This window comes from Schistocerca gregaria, chromosome 2 (genome assembly GCF_023897955.1).
Source record: "Schistocerca gregaria isolate iqSchGreg1 chromosome 2, iqSchGreg1.2, whole genome shotgun sequence".
Lineage (NCBI taxonomy): Eukaryota > Metazoa > Arthropoda > Insecta > Orthoptera > Acrididae > Schistocerca > Schistocerca gregaria.
The window spans coordinates 947,674,950-947,692,362 of record NC_064921.1 but is presented as its reverse complement, the minus strand read 5'-3'; the positions used below and the strand labels follow the sequence as shown (position 1 = coordinate 947,692,362).

Below are 17,413 nucleotides of genomic sequence, written 5' to 3'. Positions count from 1 at the left end.
TCAGCTAGTTACCAGCTGCTTCTCTGCACCCAAGATGCCTATTACTATGTACTCCATATGGGAGTCTGTGTCACAGCCAAACAACAGTATATTTTTAAGATCTTCCTGTCTGAATGATTCCTTAAACATGAGATTTAAAACTTTCCTTTTCCTTTCTTCTATTAACATACCAAATTGATCAGCTAGTTACCAGATAGAAACCTTCGACTCATTTAGCAGTTTTACATAGGACCAGAATTTTCTCAGTTCTCCACAAGATCTTGTACTCAAAGTATCTGACAGTGGTAGCAGTTGAATCCTTGTGCACCTTGTGTGCAAAAGTCACTGCTTCATCAGTAGTTTCTAAATATTGTTATTAAAACATGGTGGGTCTTTTCCATTCTTAATTCACTACCCCGGCACATACTTCTCCAGCGCTTTATTTACAATCCATTTAAAGTTTTCCCATAATTTGTCTACATCCATCGCACTGGAACTAAACAATATCTATTCATTTCTAAGTGGGATGGTAACAACTGCTTATCTGCTCTCTCTAGCAAAAGTCTCCTAGCCCTCTTGGTGGATTTTTTAACTTTAGTAACCATTGTCACTATGATGGCCTCGCAAGCACTATCAGTTCTCAATTCTGAGAATAATTTGAGCACTACTGCTTTTATGGAGGACAGTAAATTCAGAAACTTTGTTACAAATCCTTTAACAATTCACTGTGTGGTTTATGCAGCCTGATTTTGCTCTCTGTGTTTTGACTAGCAAGCATTCATCAGAAGACCCTAAACTACTGTCTAGACTAAAAGAGCTCCATGTGCACTCCACAAGTACTGTGCTATCTGAGTAGCTACTTCTTTTGTATAGTGCACCCTGACCTATTAAGTGGAATCCTACAATTCTCCACCCCATAATGCAGATCCAGAAATCTACAGATGATATTATCATAGAATTGATGGAGTCTCTGTTTGAGAGCCTGCACTCGGCTCCAAACCAAAGCCCCTTGATCAATTCTGGGAACGATGCTGCAAATTGTGAGCCCTGCTTGCTTCCTGTGTGTGAGGCTAGCAGTCTTCACCACTTCCACCAGCCACCTGCATGAGCTGAGGATGACTTCAGAACCCAACTGACAGATGTCATTGGAGCCCACATGAGCCACAACTTACAGATGGCCATACCCTTCACACCCAACAGTTGCAGGCAGGGCTTCCTCCACATCTCAGATGAGGCCCCTCAGGAGGCATATTGAATGCATGTTCGATTTATTTCTGGCTTTGGAGGCTATTCCCCTAAGGGGCTCCATAATGCGTCCAACAATCGTCCACCACCACCACCGTGTGCCTGCTTGGACCCTGCAGAAGGAACAGCCACCTGTCCACTCACAGGGTGAATGAGCAAGGCCACACAAGCAGCCTCCACAATGACACTCTGCATCAAGTGATTCAAGTGTTGTGAATGCGTTACCATCTGACACTCATGCTGAAGTGAGGCAGATCCACCACATCGGGTATACTGCAAGGTGCCTCAGCAGCAGAGCCTGTGGGCAAAAGTGATGTCTAAGGTGTCCCACATGATGCAAAAGGTTCTATGGCACTGCTACACACTGTGGGAGCAGTGCAGACTACTGACTGTGACCAAAAGCATCTTCAGTTATTCATGAACTGCACCCAGCTCCTAGAGCATCTGTACACAGCATGCACACATCCTATCCACCCTAGTATTACTAACTTACGAATCAACTAAAAAAGCACACAGAGAAAGTTAATTATGTAACTTACTACTCTGCTGAAGTGTCACCGATGAAAGCTGACACATTACTGAGATATGAAGAGGCCATTGAAAAGAAATGACAACTGCGCTACAGATTGCGCATAAAGGTAAGGAAAAAGAATATTATGCACTACTAGGAAAAATCTATTTAGGAGATGAAGAGATGAATCTGTGAATACATTACAGACCTTTATGTCCCATTCCAACTGTGATGACATCTACAGCATGTACTGAGACATACAAGCTGTCATTATCCCTGTGCCCCATATGCAACTGGGAATGAAACCCTAACAAGGGGTGCAACGTAAAACATGGCTGTAGAGGTGAACGAACAATAATATTCATTCCAGAAAGGCTCAAAAGAAAATCTTGGAAACTATCATACAAAATTCTTCTTCAAATGTTTTCACAAACTTTGAAAAGAATTGTTGCAACTCAAAACTATTTATCACTATCATCACAGTAGGACAAGATTACAATATGTGCATTAACAGTATTAGGGAAAGGATAGATTGCTACTCATGGCAAAGATGAACAGTGAGTTGCAGACAGCCGCAATCAAAAGTCTGTTACACATTATAGCTTTTGGCCACAGTCTTCTTCAGCGAAGAATCTGACTGTTTGTGCCTGTTTTCTAGGATGAAGAAGGCTTTGGCCAAATGCGATAATATGTAACAATTTTTTTTTTACCTGTCTGCAAATAAATAGGTTATCTTGACAATCTGTAGTAATCTATCTTTTTTTAATACTGTTGATATTCCATCATGGACTTTACAGTGTTTGAATATGTGCATGACTGTATTTTTAGGAGATAAATGTTTATCTACAGAAAACTCCCGAGAGGTCACAGGAACTTTATGTGCACTCAGAGACACAACTTACTGTATGAATCTCTCTACAGCTCTTTAAATTAAGAAAAATACAAAATCGAGGCCAAGATTTTGACACGTTTCAGATCATATGTAAAGGTAGAAAGCAATGGCAGTTATAAAGCCACATTCAAGAAATTATTTCTCAAATCAGAGAATGCTTTTGCAGGGAATACAACAAGATTGAATTTGAGCATAAATACTGTTTTTTTTCCCTACAGGCCTATTATTAATTTATTGCCAAATAATATTCCCCATTGTGGTTTACTTGCAGATGACATTTCCACAGTTACCAGAAATGAAATCAAATATGAAATCCTTGCATGTATCAAAATATACTAGATAACTACAGCAGTCGTTTACTCTTAATATGTTAAAAGAGAAAGATTGTGAAGATACAGCTGATTGTTTCAAAACCAGACAATTAAAATCAGATGGCTTTCAAGTTAACCATAAACCCAGAACCCTAAAGATGCAGATTCTGTCATATGCTTAGCAGTACATTTTGTAAACAAATCTCAGTCACAATTTTCAAACACATGTTACAGTAGCTGGCAAAAACATCTTGCATGGCCAATAAGAATATTGCCCTGAGTGGTGACATGGCTACAATAAAGGTAGGTAGGTACTACATCTCATTTGGCCCTGTTTTAAAATATGGAATGACCTGCTAGGTGAAAGAAATTAGGCCTAGCAGCCTATAAATAGAATACCAAGACGTGCAAAACAATCATCATAAATATGTGTAAAATCTTGGACGTTGAGCACTTCATGACTTTATACTTACAAATGATGTACCAGTATCTGTACATATGGACGCACCTGAATGATTTTGGGTAAACTATTTTCTACATGTGACAAATAAAGAAATAATGAGAATTTCATGTTTTCTTTTCACAGATTTACAGTACATAGCCACTGAAAATCCATAACAAATTAAAAGGCAGAAACTTTCACAGAATGAATTTAATAGTAGAAAAAAGAATATTATGCTCAATATTTTTGCTATTATCAACCACAAGAACAATTGCATGATTATAGCACTATCTTTGAAGAATGTAATGGTAACTCGTGCTGGCAGCTGTAAACAGAAAATCAATTCAGACATTTGAGGTTATGAGCATGGTGTCTCATTTCAGTTATGTTTAATAACATTGTAAATTACCATATCATGTAATTCACTAATGGCACTTCTGTTGATTAAAACAAATGTTTTGAATCTGTATGTACTGCGAGAATAAAGTTCTGTTTCTGATATGTAAAGAGACAGTGGTAGATAAAGAGGGAGCAAGCATGTGGGAGGCAATGAGTGTGAGGTATGGGGTCCAGGAGAAATATTAATGTCTTCATAAGTGATTAAAGGCTATGTACAACAGTTCAACACAAATTGATAACACAGACAGGTGGTTACATATATAAATACATTAGATCTACTGCATTTTCATCCCAACATCTGCCAGAATCGTACTCACGCAAAATATTAGCGTTTCATCTTGTGCACAAACCTGATATTTAGGAGCGTTGTTCAGAAGAGGATAGTTTCCTTGCGAATCTCCATTATGAAGAAGATGATTATCCACTAAGTTCCAGCCCCAGCTCTGATCATCAGAACCCAAAAGAGCGACGTAGCCATGGCACTGCAGCGGCGCTTCTTTCGTTGCGATTCCAATTACAGCTACGGTTCCAAGTGGACCTTCCCATATGACTTCCCATGCATGCCTCCCATGCCTGAAGCCAATTTTTCCTCTGGCAGCGTCCGTACTTTGCGCCACAGGGTTGCGATGAAGTGTAAATCCATTAGGTTTGATATAAACGTTCCTCGAACAGTCATTTGGATTCCATGCATGATAAAACGCACGCAACTTTGCTTTATACGTTGGCACAGAAGAAAGTAAATCTGACTTAAGGGCTTCCTCCGCCAATTTTCTTATGCAATGTAAGCGCCACACGTCATTATTTTCATCATTCAAAAACCTGTACCAATTCTTGCACACGAGTGAGCAGTTTCTTAGATCGTGAAGGTCCAAATAAGAAAATATAACTTCCAAAACATTGTCTGGCAGCGTCACTGACAACTCTTCTACCATTTTGCCGGTTCCTACTAACGCACGGAACAAACAAGGAATAACGGGATAAACTAACCAATGAAAAACGATCCCTATTATCAACTTCCGGTTCAAGTTTCATCGTTCCTTTTAACCGGAAGTACCTAGCACCACGTGACTTCGTCCGACCAACCAGCTGTTTAGCATTGTGCCTGCCGCCAAGCTCATCTCAGGTGTAGGTACTCGAAAGGGTGGTATTTTGTACGAAGTTCTGTGCTCGATTTTGAAATGTAAAGTAACGGTTGAAGCCTAACTATGTGAAACGTGTATGTTTTGGCTACGCTGTATTCGAAGAGGAGACAGTATTTTAGTGTGAACAGTGAGAAAGAGTGGAGAAATGTTGAGCGTTTGCAGTCGCCATTTTGCAGCATCGAAGAAGGCTGACCTGATCGTTGGCGAAATGACCAATTGATTTTGAAAGAACTGACAAACTGCCTGAAGGAATTTTTTATACCATTAAAGTGTCAGGAGTCCCATAATGACCCAGCAAAACAATACAGTGAATTTTCTGATTCATGATTCGAATGGTACGTACTGAAACATTCACAGTGCATGCGAGTCTTAAAAGACGAACATAGTTCGCATTACCGACGTGATACGTTGTGGATGGTGTTGTCTTACCACCTTTCACTTGAAGATGGATTGTCAAAGGTTTTTATATCCAAGATGTGTTATGGTACCGACGCTATGCAGTTTCAGTTGACGCCCACGCAGCAAGCAAAGTCGGTTGATCAACAGTCGCTGGTAACCACGTATCGCTTGTTGAAGAATATTATCCTACTTAACTTGTGAGGAACAGCGGTATTTTCGTTCGTGGATAAATTTGTATACATTTTTATGTGCTGAGACGTTGGCTGCGGGTATTGAATATTGAAAGAAACACATGTTTGCATCTTTTATAATTTATGAAAACATTCAGTGAACGCCTGCAGGATTTATTCTTAAGACAAGATTTTTGCCGTGCAAGGTACAGCATATACACGACGGGTAAACATTCTGTCTATTAATGAAATGATTCATTCTCAATTCATGAACGAAGTTCTATATTGTGTCGTCAATCAGTTGAAATCGACTCCTATTGTGGAACTGTTTGTAATCCGTTGTTAGTAACAAACTGATGCGTGACTTAAACATATCTGTTGTATGATACTGACACTCTTATAATGAAGTCATAAATCCATAGATTGTTTTTTTTTTATTGTGTACTCTCGGATTGCCGTTGTTAAAATGTGTATGGTGAGGTTTTGAGAATCAGTGTAGTGTTCCAAGAGGGGGCAGCCAAAGTGTTTAACGGGAGTTGTATGTTGTGGTTTCAGAGAGCGGTTTTATAAAGGAATGTCCGACACTTCTAATTTGTTTTCATTGGGTGCCACACATGTTTACTGTGAACATGTAAGATGGCTGTGACAATCTTCTTGCAGCCTGCATAAAGTAGAACCTAAACTTACGAACCTGCTAGGGACATCACAATAACGCTTTCACAAACTGAAGTGTAACCATAGGAGTGTTTCGTGGTAAATTATCGAGTTTACTAACAATAATAGGATCGGTTAACTTGGGTCCTTGAGGTGTAATGAGAGAAAACGGCGTATGTCGCCTGTGCATTAGGCGTACGTGTGAACCTATCGAGTAAATAAGTAAGTTTAGTGGAAGTTCTGTATAAGCTCTTGCTGTACAACAGTTAACAAAAATTTCGCAGAGTTTTTCCATGTGTGCTGCTACAGTTTGACTACCATGTGTTTTCTACCCCAAGAATGTAATCGTCACATTTAGAATCTTGTTGTAATAAAATTAGAGGTAAATGTTAATGTTTTAGCCCCAAATATTAGAATATTTTTTTGTTGAAGTGAATTCAGTGTACCACTACCTGTTTTTGTGGATCTGGAGCACATTTAACCAGTAGGCATTTATGTACTTACTGGTAACCCCAACTTTCATAGTAGGATGCTTGGTAATTTTTGTATTTTCATTTTACTTTTCATTGTTGTAGCCTTTAGCACTAATTATCCAGTTTTCATAATTCAACACACCTGTGGTGACCTATTATTTAGATTCAATAGTCTTTCCAAATATTTTAAATTTTGGAGATTTTAGCATTTTTACCTTGATTTATTTCTGATTAATAGTGTACATGCACCTTCTTGACTTCCTTTCAGTGTGTTACCACTGACTTTATTGCGCATTAACATTTGTTGGCTTGGGAAACTGAGTTATCCCCTTTTCACCTAACTTATAGGTCTATCTCCGTACACCCTGCAGATCAATATGTTGCCACAGCCAATATTAAAGAGGAGGCCACTGTCACTCTGGCTACCAAACCCAACGATAAATTAATATAAAGCAAAAGCAAAGCACCAACGCTTATTAACCCTCACAGAAAGAAAAACATAATCTGAATCTGCTTGCAATCTCCAGATTGTGGATTCTCAGAATGTCTGTCTTATACTGCAGTTGGTTGCCTAAACTAATAGTACTAAAACTAGCAGATCCCATTTGCAAAATTTAATACCCAGCTGTTCTCCCGCAGGGGAGCCATACTATTCTGCAGTAATGACCTCAGTCGATTAGCTCACTGGATGCTGGTCTTCAGCCGTTCTCAGCTTATGCTGTGGGTGAAGCAATTACTTCTCTATCTAGTAGCTACTCAGTGGGCCTCACAAGGGCTGAATGCACCCCGCTTGCCAACAGCACTCGGCAGACTTGGACGATCGTCCGCCCAAGTGCTAGCCAAGTCTGACAGTGCTTAACTTAGGTTATCTGAAAGGAATTGGTCTTGCCAGTGGAGCAAGACAGTCGACAGTAGTTTTACTACATGTACGATTAACTGTTGGTGTTGCCATTAATAAATAAGCTAACTGTAATGTATAACATGATTTTAGAAGTAATGTCTCATAGGACAAATAGGGTGAATCAGAACTCCAACAAACTTTGAGCTGGTTGTATGGACTAACAAAAGAAAAGAAAGTCTAGTAAATATGGACTCTTAACGGGCATACCTTAAATGCTAAAAGCACTTCATTTTCAATACTGTGAAACAAATCTCTTCTATTTATTTTATTTACACCTAAAGTTCTGTAGGACCAAATTGAGGAATAAATTTCCAAGGTCATGGTACATGCCAGTACATGAAGTTACAACATAAAAGCAATAACAGATAAAAGTAAAATGTTTATAAACCGAAGAAAGTCAAGCCATAAGTTTAAGAAAATGCAGTCAACAGTACAACAAGAACCGGGTTAATTTTTCAAGGATCTCCTCGACAGTATAGGTGGAGTGACCCATGAGGAAACTCTTCAGTTTTGATTTGAAAGCATTTGGATTACTGCAAACATTTCTGAAGTCTAGTGATAGTTTATTGAAAATGGATGCAACAGTATACTGCACACTTTTCTGCACAAGAGTTAGGAAGTCCGATCCAAATGCAGGTTTGATCTCTGGCGAGTATTAACTGAGTGGAAGCTGCTTATTCTTGGGAATAAGCTAATATTGTTAACAAGAAATGACAGTAAGGAATATATATATTGAGGCCACTGTCCCAAATACCCAGACTTGTGAACAGGGGTCAGACAAGAGGTTGGTGAACTTACACCACTTATTGCCTGAACAGCCCGTTTCTGAGCCAAAAATACCCTCTTAGAATGGGAATTAGCCAAAATGTGATATAAGCAAATTACACTAATTTTCATGTAGAATGATCCCTCACTTCAGATACTGTTCTAATAGTACAAATGGGAGCATTAATTCTTTGAACAAGATCCTAAACTTTGGCTTTCCACGACAATTTACCGTCTATCTGAACACCTAGAAATTTAAACTGTTCAGTTTCACTAATAATATGACCGCTGTGTGAAATTAAAATGTCGGGTCTTGTTGAGTTGTGGGTTAGAAATTGTAAAAGCTGAGTCTTACTGTGATTTAGCGTTAATTTATTTTCTACAAGCCATGAACTGCACTGTTTGAAACTGAGCCAATGTTACACACAACATCCTTTACTACCAAGCTAGTGTCATCAGCAAACAAATATTTTAGAGTTACCCGTAATATTAGTGGACATATCATTTATATAAATAAGAAAAATGAGTGGTCCCGGCACTGATTTCTGGGCCATCTCCCACTTAACTGTACCCCATTCAGACCCCAAATCTCGGCCATTCTCAACACTTTGAAAAATGACATGTTGCTGAAGTAAGAGGTGAGCAAATTTTGAGCTTCTCCTCGTATTCCATAATGTTCAACTTCCGGAGATATATTTTGTGATCACCACAATCAAATGCCTTAGTTAAATCAAAAAATATGCCTAGTGTTTGAAACCTGCATGCCAGCTGAGATGACCTTCACATTTGTTGATAATTGTATTGCGCTGCCAGTGCTGTTGGCCCCACCATAGTAGTTTGATACACATTACAGTAGACCTACACTGCTTCTGTATCATTAGCAATCAGACCAATGTCCAGGCCCTCTGCTCACTTACACGAGATGCAATAAATGTTTTGTACACCATTCAGTGCTGCTTGTAGTTTATCTATCACAATCCTGTCAACTAGGATATTTGTTCTATTCCTGGTTTTGATGTCTGGTGCTGCTATCAAAATTATGCAAGATAAATTTATTTTGCAATTAGAGCAGCTTAAATCATTACATTTTGTGCACCCACAATGACAAATTTTTTACAGTTGCGTTTTGTTGTAATTACTGTGGATTCAGGGTGTGATCTGTGAGAGGACATGTGCAATTCGTTTTCAATTGCTCCCTTATGGTGTGAACTAATACACTGCCCAAACAAATATACTTGATGCAAATAGATGTTCAGTTAAATGCATAGAGTCGTTGACAGTTGGGACGAATGCACTAGTGGCAATTTGATGCATCAACAAAAATGACAGGAGAACATAGAGTATTCAGAAGGAGAGTAAAATTTGTTTTTACAATCTCTGTTGCACGTGAAAAATGATTCAGGACTAGTTTTGATCATATGTATATGATCATCCTAGAGTTACAGAATAAAGAATAACAAAACACACACTTCAAACTATAGATCAGTGTGTGTGTGTGTGTGTGTGTGTGTGTGTGTGTGTGTGTGTGTGTACACATTGCCCTGAGAGGATGGTACATGGTCTGGGGAATGGGAAAAAGGGGAGGGTTAGGATTTTGAGGTATAAAATGGCAAAAAGAATATCTTTATTAAAACAAACTATGAGATGGATATGTGAATGTGTCTCTTGGATTGTTAAATAAGTGTTCCTTCACTAAAGGATGTAAGACGTGTGTTCCTTTTGGTGTACAATGAGCGCAGCCTCCATCCCAGTACACAGCCTGCAGGTAGTGCATGTGCTGTTGGAGTCTCTTTGCATTGAAAGGGGCTGCCCCATTACAAAGCTGGAAAGTCACTGTTCTGTGGGATGTATAAATGAATATTATTAAAATATTTATAGTCAATTCCTGAAATCACAGTAAAGATTAAGTATGTGAACAGGTTGCAGGTGATACCTGTAGAATTGTATGTCTCTGCAACATGAATTGATTTCAGTAATATGTTTTATGCTATTAGAAATAGTCATCCAATGCTTGATGCTAGAGTTTTTGATTTGGTTTTTTTTATAACTCCAGGCGTATAACTTTTACCAAAAGATTTGACTGATTTCCAACAAGGAACACTTTGGTATTATTAGAATGGCAGTGTTGTAGTGAAGGTGATCATTCTTCTGCAGACACTACATCGTGGCAGTATTAGTTGGGGAGTGTTTTGAACTATGCGTGAATAAGATACCGTTAGAGGTCGGGCCTCAACTACCACTACCACTACTGTAGCAACTAACAAATGCCTTGTGTCTACCATTTGCTTTGAGGTGCCGGTTGTGGTCTTCTTTTTTTTCTCATTTTGAGAGTGAGGAAACTAATCTTGGTGCATAAACGGATTTAAATGAGACTCTCACCGCAAGAAAAGAAACCAATAATCCGTATGACCATTATGTCAGTTCTGTTTTCATGGAAGCATAGAATGGCGACAGAGAGAGAGGGTTTATTCCCCCCGCATCAGCTCCCGTCCCTTGGACAGTCAAAGTTCTCATTTGTTTACAGTAACGGCTGACTGCCACGATACACTGTTCGCATAATATCTGCAATAAAAATAAGTTTTCAGCTATTTGTACTGTGCAGCTGAAATTGTAAAAATACCCTTTTTGTAAAAATGACATTTTTCAGTATGGCATACCTGTAGGCATAAACAATAGGCTTTGCTGCAAGTCAGTTTGTCACCGTGACCAGATTTTTTGCTTTAACATTTGTTAGCTTCCCCAGATTGTCAGCTTCCAAACTAAGACTTCAAGCTATGCTACACAACCAAGATTTTAAGGGGGTCCAGCATGTAACTTCAACACACTTTTCTTAAAATGTACACAGTTGTAGCCTCTCACACAATGGCCCTTGTCAGTATTAGAGTATTATCTTGCATTCCACATGTCATTTTTATTTTATCCTTATGAAAATTCACGCAAGTAGATTATTCATTTCATACTGTACTTTGCTTTTATTTTGTACTGGAAGCTGTTCTAGAGCCTGATTAAAGTTACTTGTTAATTAACTCTTTAACACTTTGGAGCTCTAATGTTCGAACTGTTGCCAGTGTCACTACAAAGAGTTAATCCACCTGCAGTTATTCACAGCAGCTGATGCACTTGGTAATTTGTGGCCTGTGGGATTAAAGTTCAAAAAGATTTCGGGCTTGCAGCTGGTCGTCGTAAACTTCAATGCACGATATTTCGGCCGAACCACTGCCAGCTATCTTCAGGTGCCTCGAACGAGGACTGGCTAAGACATTCCGCCCCAGCTTATATAGTGCGCTGATAGTACTGCCGCGCGTGCGTTGCAGTCGCAGAGACAGAAGGGCTGGAGCAGAGAGTGTCTTCGTCAGTCCTCGTTCGAGTCACCTGAAGATGGCTGGCAGTGGTCTAGCCAAAATATCATGCAATGAAGTTTACGGCGACTGGCTGCAAGCCGGAAATCTTTTTGAGCCGTTGATTTGCCGGTAAAATTTCAAATTTTACGTGATTACTATTGATCACTAAGGGCAATCAGTCTGTTTCTTCTGTACAAGCAGCCCCTCCACTCCACCCCACCCCACCCCACCCGATTTGGTTTAGCCTTAACCCATTTACAAATAGCAGCTGTTGTGCCACGTAAAAATGTCAACAAACAATTACTTTTAATCAGAATAAGGCTGTCTTGTCAAAAATGTTGCTAGTAATAAGGACAGTACTAAGTTTATGCACTAAATCTGATACTGTACTAATACCTTTTATTCCTCATAGGTCAGCCCCAAGTGATTAAATTAGTACAAACACATGCTACAAAATCTCACAATAATGTAGCAGTTGATAATCAAGCTCTGAAGACAATATTTAAAGCGCCTAATCAAGATGGTAGCCAGGTATGTATAAGTTGAGTGATGACTTAACATATTGTCACAGATGTTGACATTATTTGGATATGTCATTTATGTGGTAGGCATTAATTTGCAGTACTTATGATTTGTTAGTATTAGTGTGGAACTGTTGTAGTTGAAATGGAATGTTTCTGGAATAGGATTACCGAATGTTGAGATTCTGCTCTACTGCTTTGATCCATAACATCATCAAGATGGCAGATTTTAATCATATACAATGTGGTGAGCATGATGCTACTCATTACACCCCTGAACAGACTTGCAAACTTGCAAAACCATGTGAAAGAATTAACTCCAGCAATAAAATGAAACTGCTGGTACAACCACAGAAAGTAGAGGGTTTTTTGTGGGTGCAAACTAAATTTATGTCTATAATAATGACAGTATTCCAAAATAAATATTAACCCAAAAAATCAATCACAAGAAATATTCAACACAACAACAAAAATGCAAAAACAAATTGGTGTCATGAATTTCACTTGATCTATGTAGCCATGAACTCGCACACAACTCGAAAACCCGGTATCGCAAATTTTACTTAACCTGTATAGCTCAGACTTATACCTGCGCACAACTCCAGAGCCGGATGCTGCAAATTTTACTTGACCTATATGGTTGCTAAAATGAAACCTGCAGTATCAAAAAGTAACACGCAAATCATCATATCTGGTTTTGAAATCTTCACTTACCATTTCTGTGTGAAAGTCCACAGTACAACAAACAAAAACTTTCTCATGTAACTGATATCAAAAATATAACCTAAACAGTGATGGTAAATCTAGTGTCCACAATACTTATCAACCACAGTTTGACATGATTACCAACCACTAACAAGAAAACTCCTAAATTTCTGGAAACTTACATAATGATCAACTTAGGTATACACAGACAACTACAAACATACATCAATAAAATGCAAATAAAACCACAAACCAACCAAAGTCACTATCGCATAAATCTAGGCTGCAAACTACCCCCACCCCTTCGCGCGCGCGCGCGCGCGCGCGCGCACACACACCTAAAAACAGAAGAAAATTGAGTGTAAGCAGTCCAAATAACTGTAGGAACTTGTCGTTTCAATAAGCAATTACCTGCTCATAAATTTCTGTCATAGCCATTACTGCCACAAAGAAGGAACACTGTTAAATTTGCAACTACAAGAGACACAACACGAGCAACACCGAACAAAAGCCTGAATGCATCACCTAAAAATATGCAAAATCCGAATAACTCATTGTTGAACGAGCATAAACTCTTCTAATGAAACCTCTAACACTCCCCTAACAATGTCACTCTCTAAGGTACCTAACTAATAGCTTTGAGAAATGAACATCAAACTCGAGAGCACCACCAAATACTAAAACACACCATGTACAAGCATGACCCAACTCAAAAGTATCATGCCACCATGACGCTGCACAGCAGATGGGTCAAAGCAGAGGTATAGGATCACAATTTTCACTTGACACTTCTGGAACTGTTATATGGCGGCCCTTGTGCCTTCCTTCTCTAATTCTATAAGTCATCCTTGCCCACAGATATCGATCCTCAGCAATTGCATTGATGTTATGGTTGGTTTTGCACACTATATAGCTCTTGGTTGTGTGACATGTAGGAAACAAATATTTATCATGAAGTGAAGCCCAATCCCAGTAAAACTCAAGTGAGCGCATTCCACCTACGAATCAGGGAAGCACAGCGAAAGCTGGACTTTACATGGCGAGTAGAACAACTGAAACATTGCCCAACACCAGTCGATTTAGGTGTCACACTGGACAGGGCTCTAACGTACAGGCAGCAATGTCTAAACGTGAAACAGAAAGTCATTTTTCGCAGTGGGATACTTAAAAAGCTGATTGGCAGGAGCTGGACAGCCAAACCGCATCTCCTAAGGACTTCTGCACTTGCGCTTTGTGTATCAGCTGCTGAGCATGCTGCTCCGGTGTGGAACGTTTCAGCTCATGCTAAGTAAGTTGAGCAAACACCAGTGCAGAAATTGTATCCGATTGTTGGAATAGCCCCACCCAACATCCGGAGGGCCATTGTTGCAGACATTGAGAGAACAAAGCTGGAGAACGACCGCTGACATCCTCTGTATGGTCATCAGGTAGCAAGATCCCACCTTAAATCTCCCAAGAGTTTCCTCGCTAGAAGTGCGCCACTGGAGGGAGCACCAGAGGCAGTTCGTCTTGTAACATGGAAGAGCTCACTGCCCATAGACACATCACCAAAAGAAGAACTAGCTTCTGGTGCAAAACTACAATACCCTGTGTGGAGGTCCCTCAGCCACCTAAGGTGGGCATCCCCCGATGACAGACCAACCTGAAGAAATGGGGAATCCTTCCTGCGAGTGCTGACACCTTTTGCGACTGCAGGCTGAAGAAGATCCAAGCCATCTACTTGTATGCCCCTTCCTGGACAACCCGTGCACGATAAAAGATGTTTACGGAGGAAATGACAAAGCTATGGCAGCTGCTATTTTTTGGAAATGCCGACCAGACACGGAAATGGATGAATGTTTGATAGCAGCTTCACATGATTAATTACTGGCCCAAAGAAATTCGTGCTGTGACATTTTGCATTTCTGTGTTTTTATGCATTGTTGCCAACTGATAATAGAAAAGTGTAAAAGCATACTAAGCAAAAGGTGATGATTTCTGTCTTCAGTTACAGCATCTGTAGGACCAATTATAAGATATAGTTCATGTTATACATCATTGGATATGTCTCACCATATTGCTTGTGTGGCACTTGTGGCCTTTTGGTGCTAATTTAGAGGGGTTCTTATGAAGATAATCAAGAATTCCAGACTTTATTCTAATGTTTGTCATGTGCTAGTTTAAGTGTCTGATAGTGGGAGAGGTGTTATAGAATACTGTCTTTTTGTATGAGGTGACTGTGTCTTTAACTCCTCATGACGCAACAGGTTCTGTCTGTCCTGAAAATGTGAATGTTTCTAAGGACTTCTTGTATTTTTCTTATACATGGTACTCATCCCAAAATTTGGTTGGTTTTAATATATCCATGTAGAGTATCATTAGGTCATTCTATGTCAAGTCGCACAGTCATGTCGTTCTAAAATTTTGTTTGCATGCTTGAAACTTCGACTTTTTAGCAACGACTCTTGAAATTTCACCTCCGGGTCATTTATGATATGTTGTACAAAGCTTTTGCCTGGTTTGACGAAGATTTTCCCAACACTTAATGATTTAGACAATGCTAAACTTATTGACTTTAAAGGATTTTTTGAACTATCTGGTTGTATGTTTTGAAAGGATTGCAGCAAGTTCTTTGGTGGCTTTCAAAAACCTGAAGTGATAGTAACTGTGATGTCTGCATGTACTTCATTCTTGATCATCTGGAAAGTTAATACTGGACTGTAACACTGTCAGATCTTGTTGGTCTCCACTCAGCTCTAAAAATGTTTGAAGAGTTTTTAAAAACTGAGGTGTAGGCTGTCAAGTGATACATTGTTGCAAGTAATTTTCCAACACTATTTTATTTGATATTTACTAAAGTAACTAAGTAGTCAGTACTTTGGTTACAAACATAAGACATTAACAACAGAATGATAAATGGTTGTGCACAAACAAATATGACCATCTAACACAATCACAAAGAGGAACTAAGGACAAACAGACTGATTGTTGCATATCGGTGATGATCAACAGTACATGACAGGGATTGATGCAGTGCTTTCATATATGCACAAGTTTCAAGCAAGCTATTGCAAACGCACAGAACACTTTATCTCTTTGAGCTGGCGGTTAGCTGCACAGGACATACTACGTTGTTTCAAAAATCACTTAATTAATAAAATTAAATTAATTTTCACACTTAAGATTAATTTGCCTATAATACTTGTTATTTAAAATAGAAAGAAACTTCCACATGGGGAAAATATATTAAAAACAAAGATTCCAAGCGGGAAAGCGCCGGTAGATAGGCACAATGAATAAAACACACACACAGAATTTCGAGCTTTCGCAACCGGTGGCTGCTTCGTCAGGAAAGAGGGAAGGAAAAGGAAAGATGAAAGGTCATGGGTTTTAAGGGAGAGGGTAAGGAGTCATTCCAATCCCGGCAGCGGAAAGACTTACCTTAGGGGGAAAAAAAGATAGGTATATACTCGAGTGCCCCCCCCCCCCCCCCACACACACACACATATCCATCCATGCATACACAGACACAAGCAGACATATTTAAAGGCAAAAAGGGCAGAGATGTAAGTCGAGGCGGAAGTGTGGAGGCAAAGATGTTGTTGAAAGACAGGTGAGGTATGAGTGGCGGCAACTTGAAATTAGCGGAGATTGAGGCCTGGTGGGTAATGGAGATTGAGGCCTGGTGGATAACGAGAAGAGAGGATATATTGAAGGGCAAGTTCCCATCTCCGGAGTTTGGATAGGTTGGTGTTGGTAGGAAGTATCCAGATAACTCGGATGGTGTAACACTGTGCCAAGATGTGCTGGCCGTGCATCAAGGCATGTTTAGCCACAGGCTGATCCTCATTACCAACAAACACTGTCTGCCTGTGTCCATTCATGTGAATGGAGAGTTTGTTGCTGGTCATTCCCACATAGAATGTATGGATGGGTGTGTGTGTGTGTGTGTGTGTGTGTGTGTGTGTGTGTGTGTGTGTGTGTGTGCGCGCGCGCGCGAGTATATACCTATCCTTTTTTCCCCCTAAGGTAAGTCTTTCCGCTCCCGGGATTGGAATGACTCCTTACCGTCTCCCTTAAAACCCACATCCTTTCATCTTTCCTTTTCCTTCCCTCTTTCCTGACGAAGCAGCCGCCGGTTGCGAAAGCTCGAAATTCTGTGTGTGTGTTTTATTCATTGTGCCTATCTACCGGTGCTTTCCCGCTTGGTAAGAATTGGAATCTTTGTTTTTAATATACTTGATATTTAAATATGCTATTTGAGACCTCTGCATCTGAAGCATTCTGTGTCAGACCTGATTACTCATTTTTCTTCACAGTAAAGAATTTATTAATTTTTGATCTATTTGGGTGTCCATTCACAGAAAAGATATTAATTTTTTTGTTTTGTTAGAAAGCTTATAACCTCAGGAATCTTAAGACCAAAACTAAGTTCTGCCAGGTCAGCAAAATGTGATATAAACATTTTACAATGTCCTGTAAGTTTTCCAGAAATTGGAAATTGTCATACACTAACATTTTTTTTACTCACCAAGCGGTGGCATAACACACACATAAAATGAGGTTATAATTAAGCAAGCTTTC

General features: G+C 39.4%; 2 protein-coding genes across 2 annotated transcripts in view; one reads left to right on the top strand and one right to left on the bottom strand.

Annotated features, from left to right (window-relative positions):
• The window catches only part of LOC126335410 (F-box/SPRY domain-containing protein 1), an 84,404-nt gene extending 79,615 nt beyond the window's left edge, over window positions 1-4,789 (bottom strand). Inside the window, exon 1 of the mRNA XM_049998678.1 lies at window positions 4,130-4,789. Within this exon, the coding sequence (XP_049854635.1) occupies window positions 4,130-4,711 (582 nt within the window). The 5' untranslated portion in view covers window positions 4,712-4,789. The remainder of the gene's footprint in view (window positions 1-4,129) is intronic.
• A 66-nt stretch (window positions 4,790-4,855) lies between these two features.
• LOC126335409 (transcription factor Dp-1-like) overlaps window positions 4,856-17,413 on the top strand; it is a 172,459-nt gene continuing 159,901 nt past the window's right edge. The window contains exons 1-2 of the mRNA XM_049998677.1: window positions 4,856-5,256; window positions 12,037-12,155. Coding sequence (XP_049854634.1) covers window positions 5,208-5,256; window positions 12,037-12,155 — 168 coding nt within the window. The 5' untranslated portion in view covers window positions 4,856-5,207. The remainder of the gene's footprint in view (window positions 5,257-12,036; window positions 12,156-17,413) is intronic.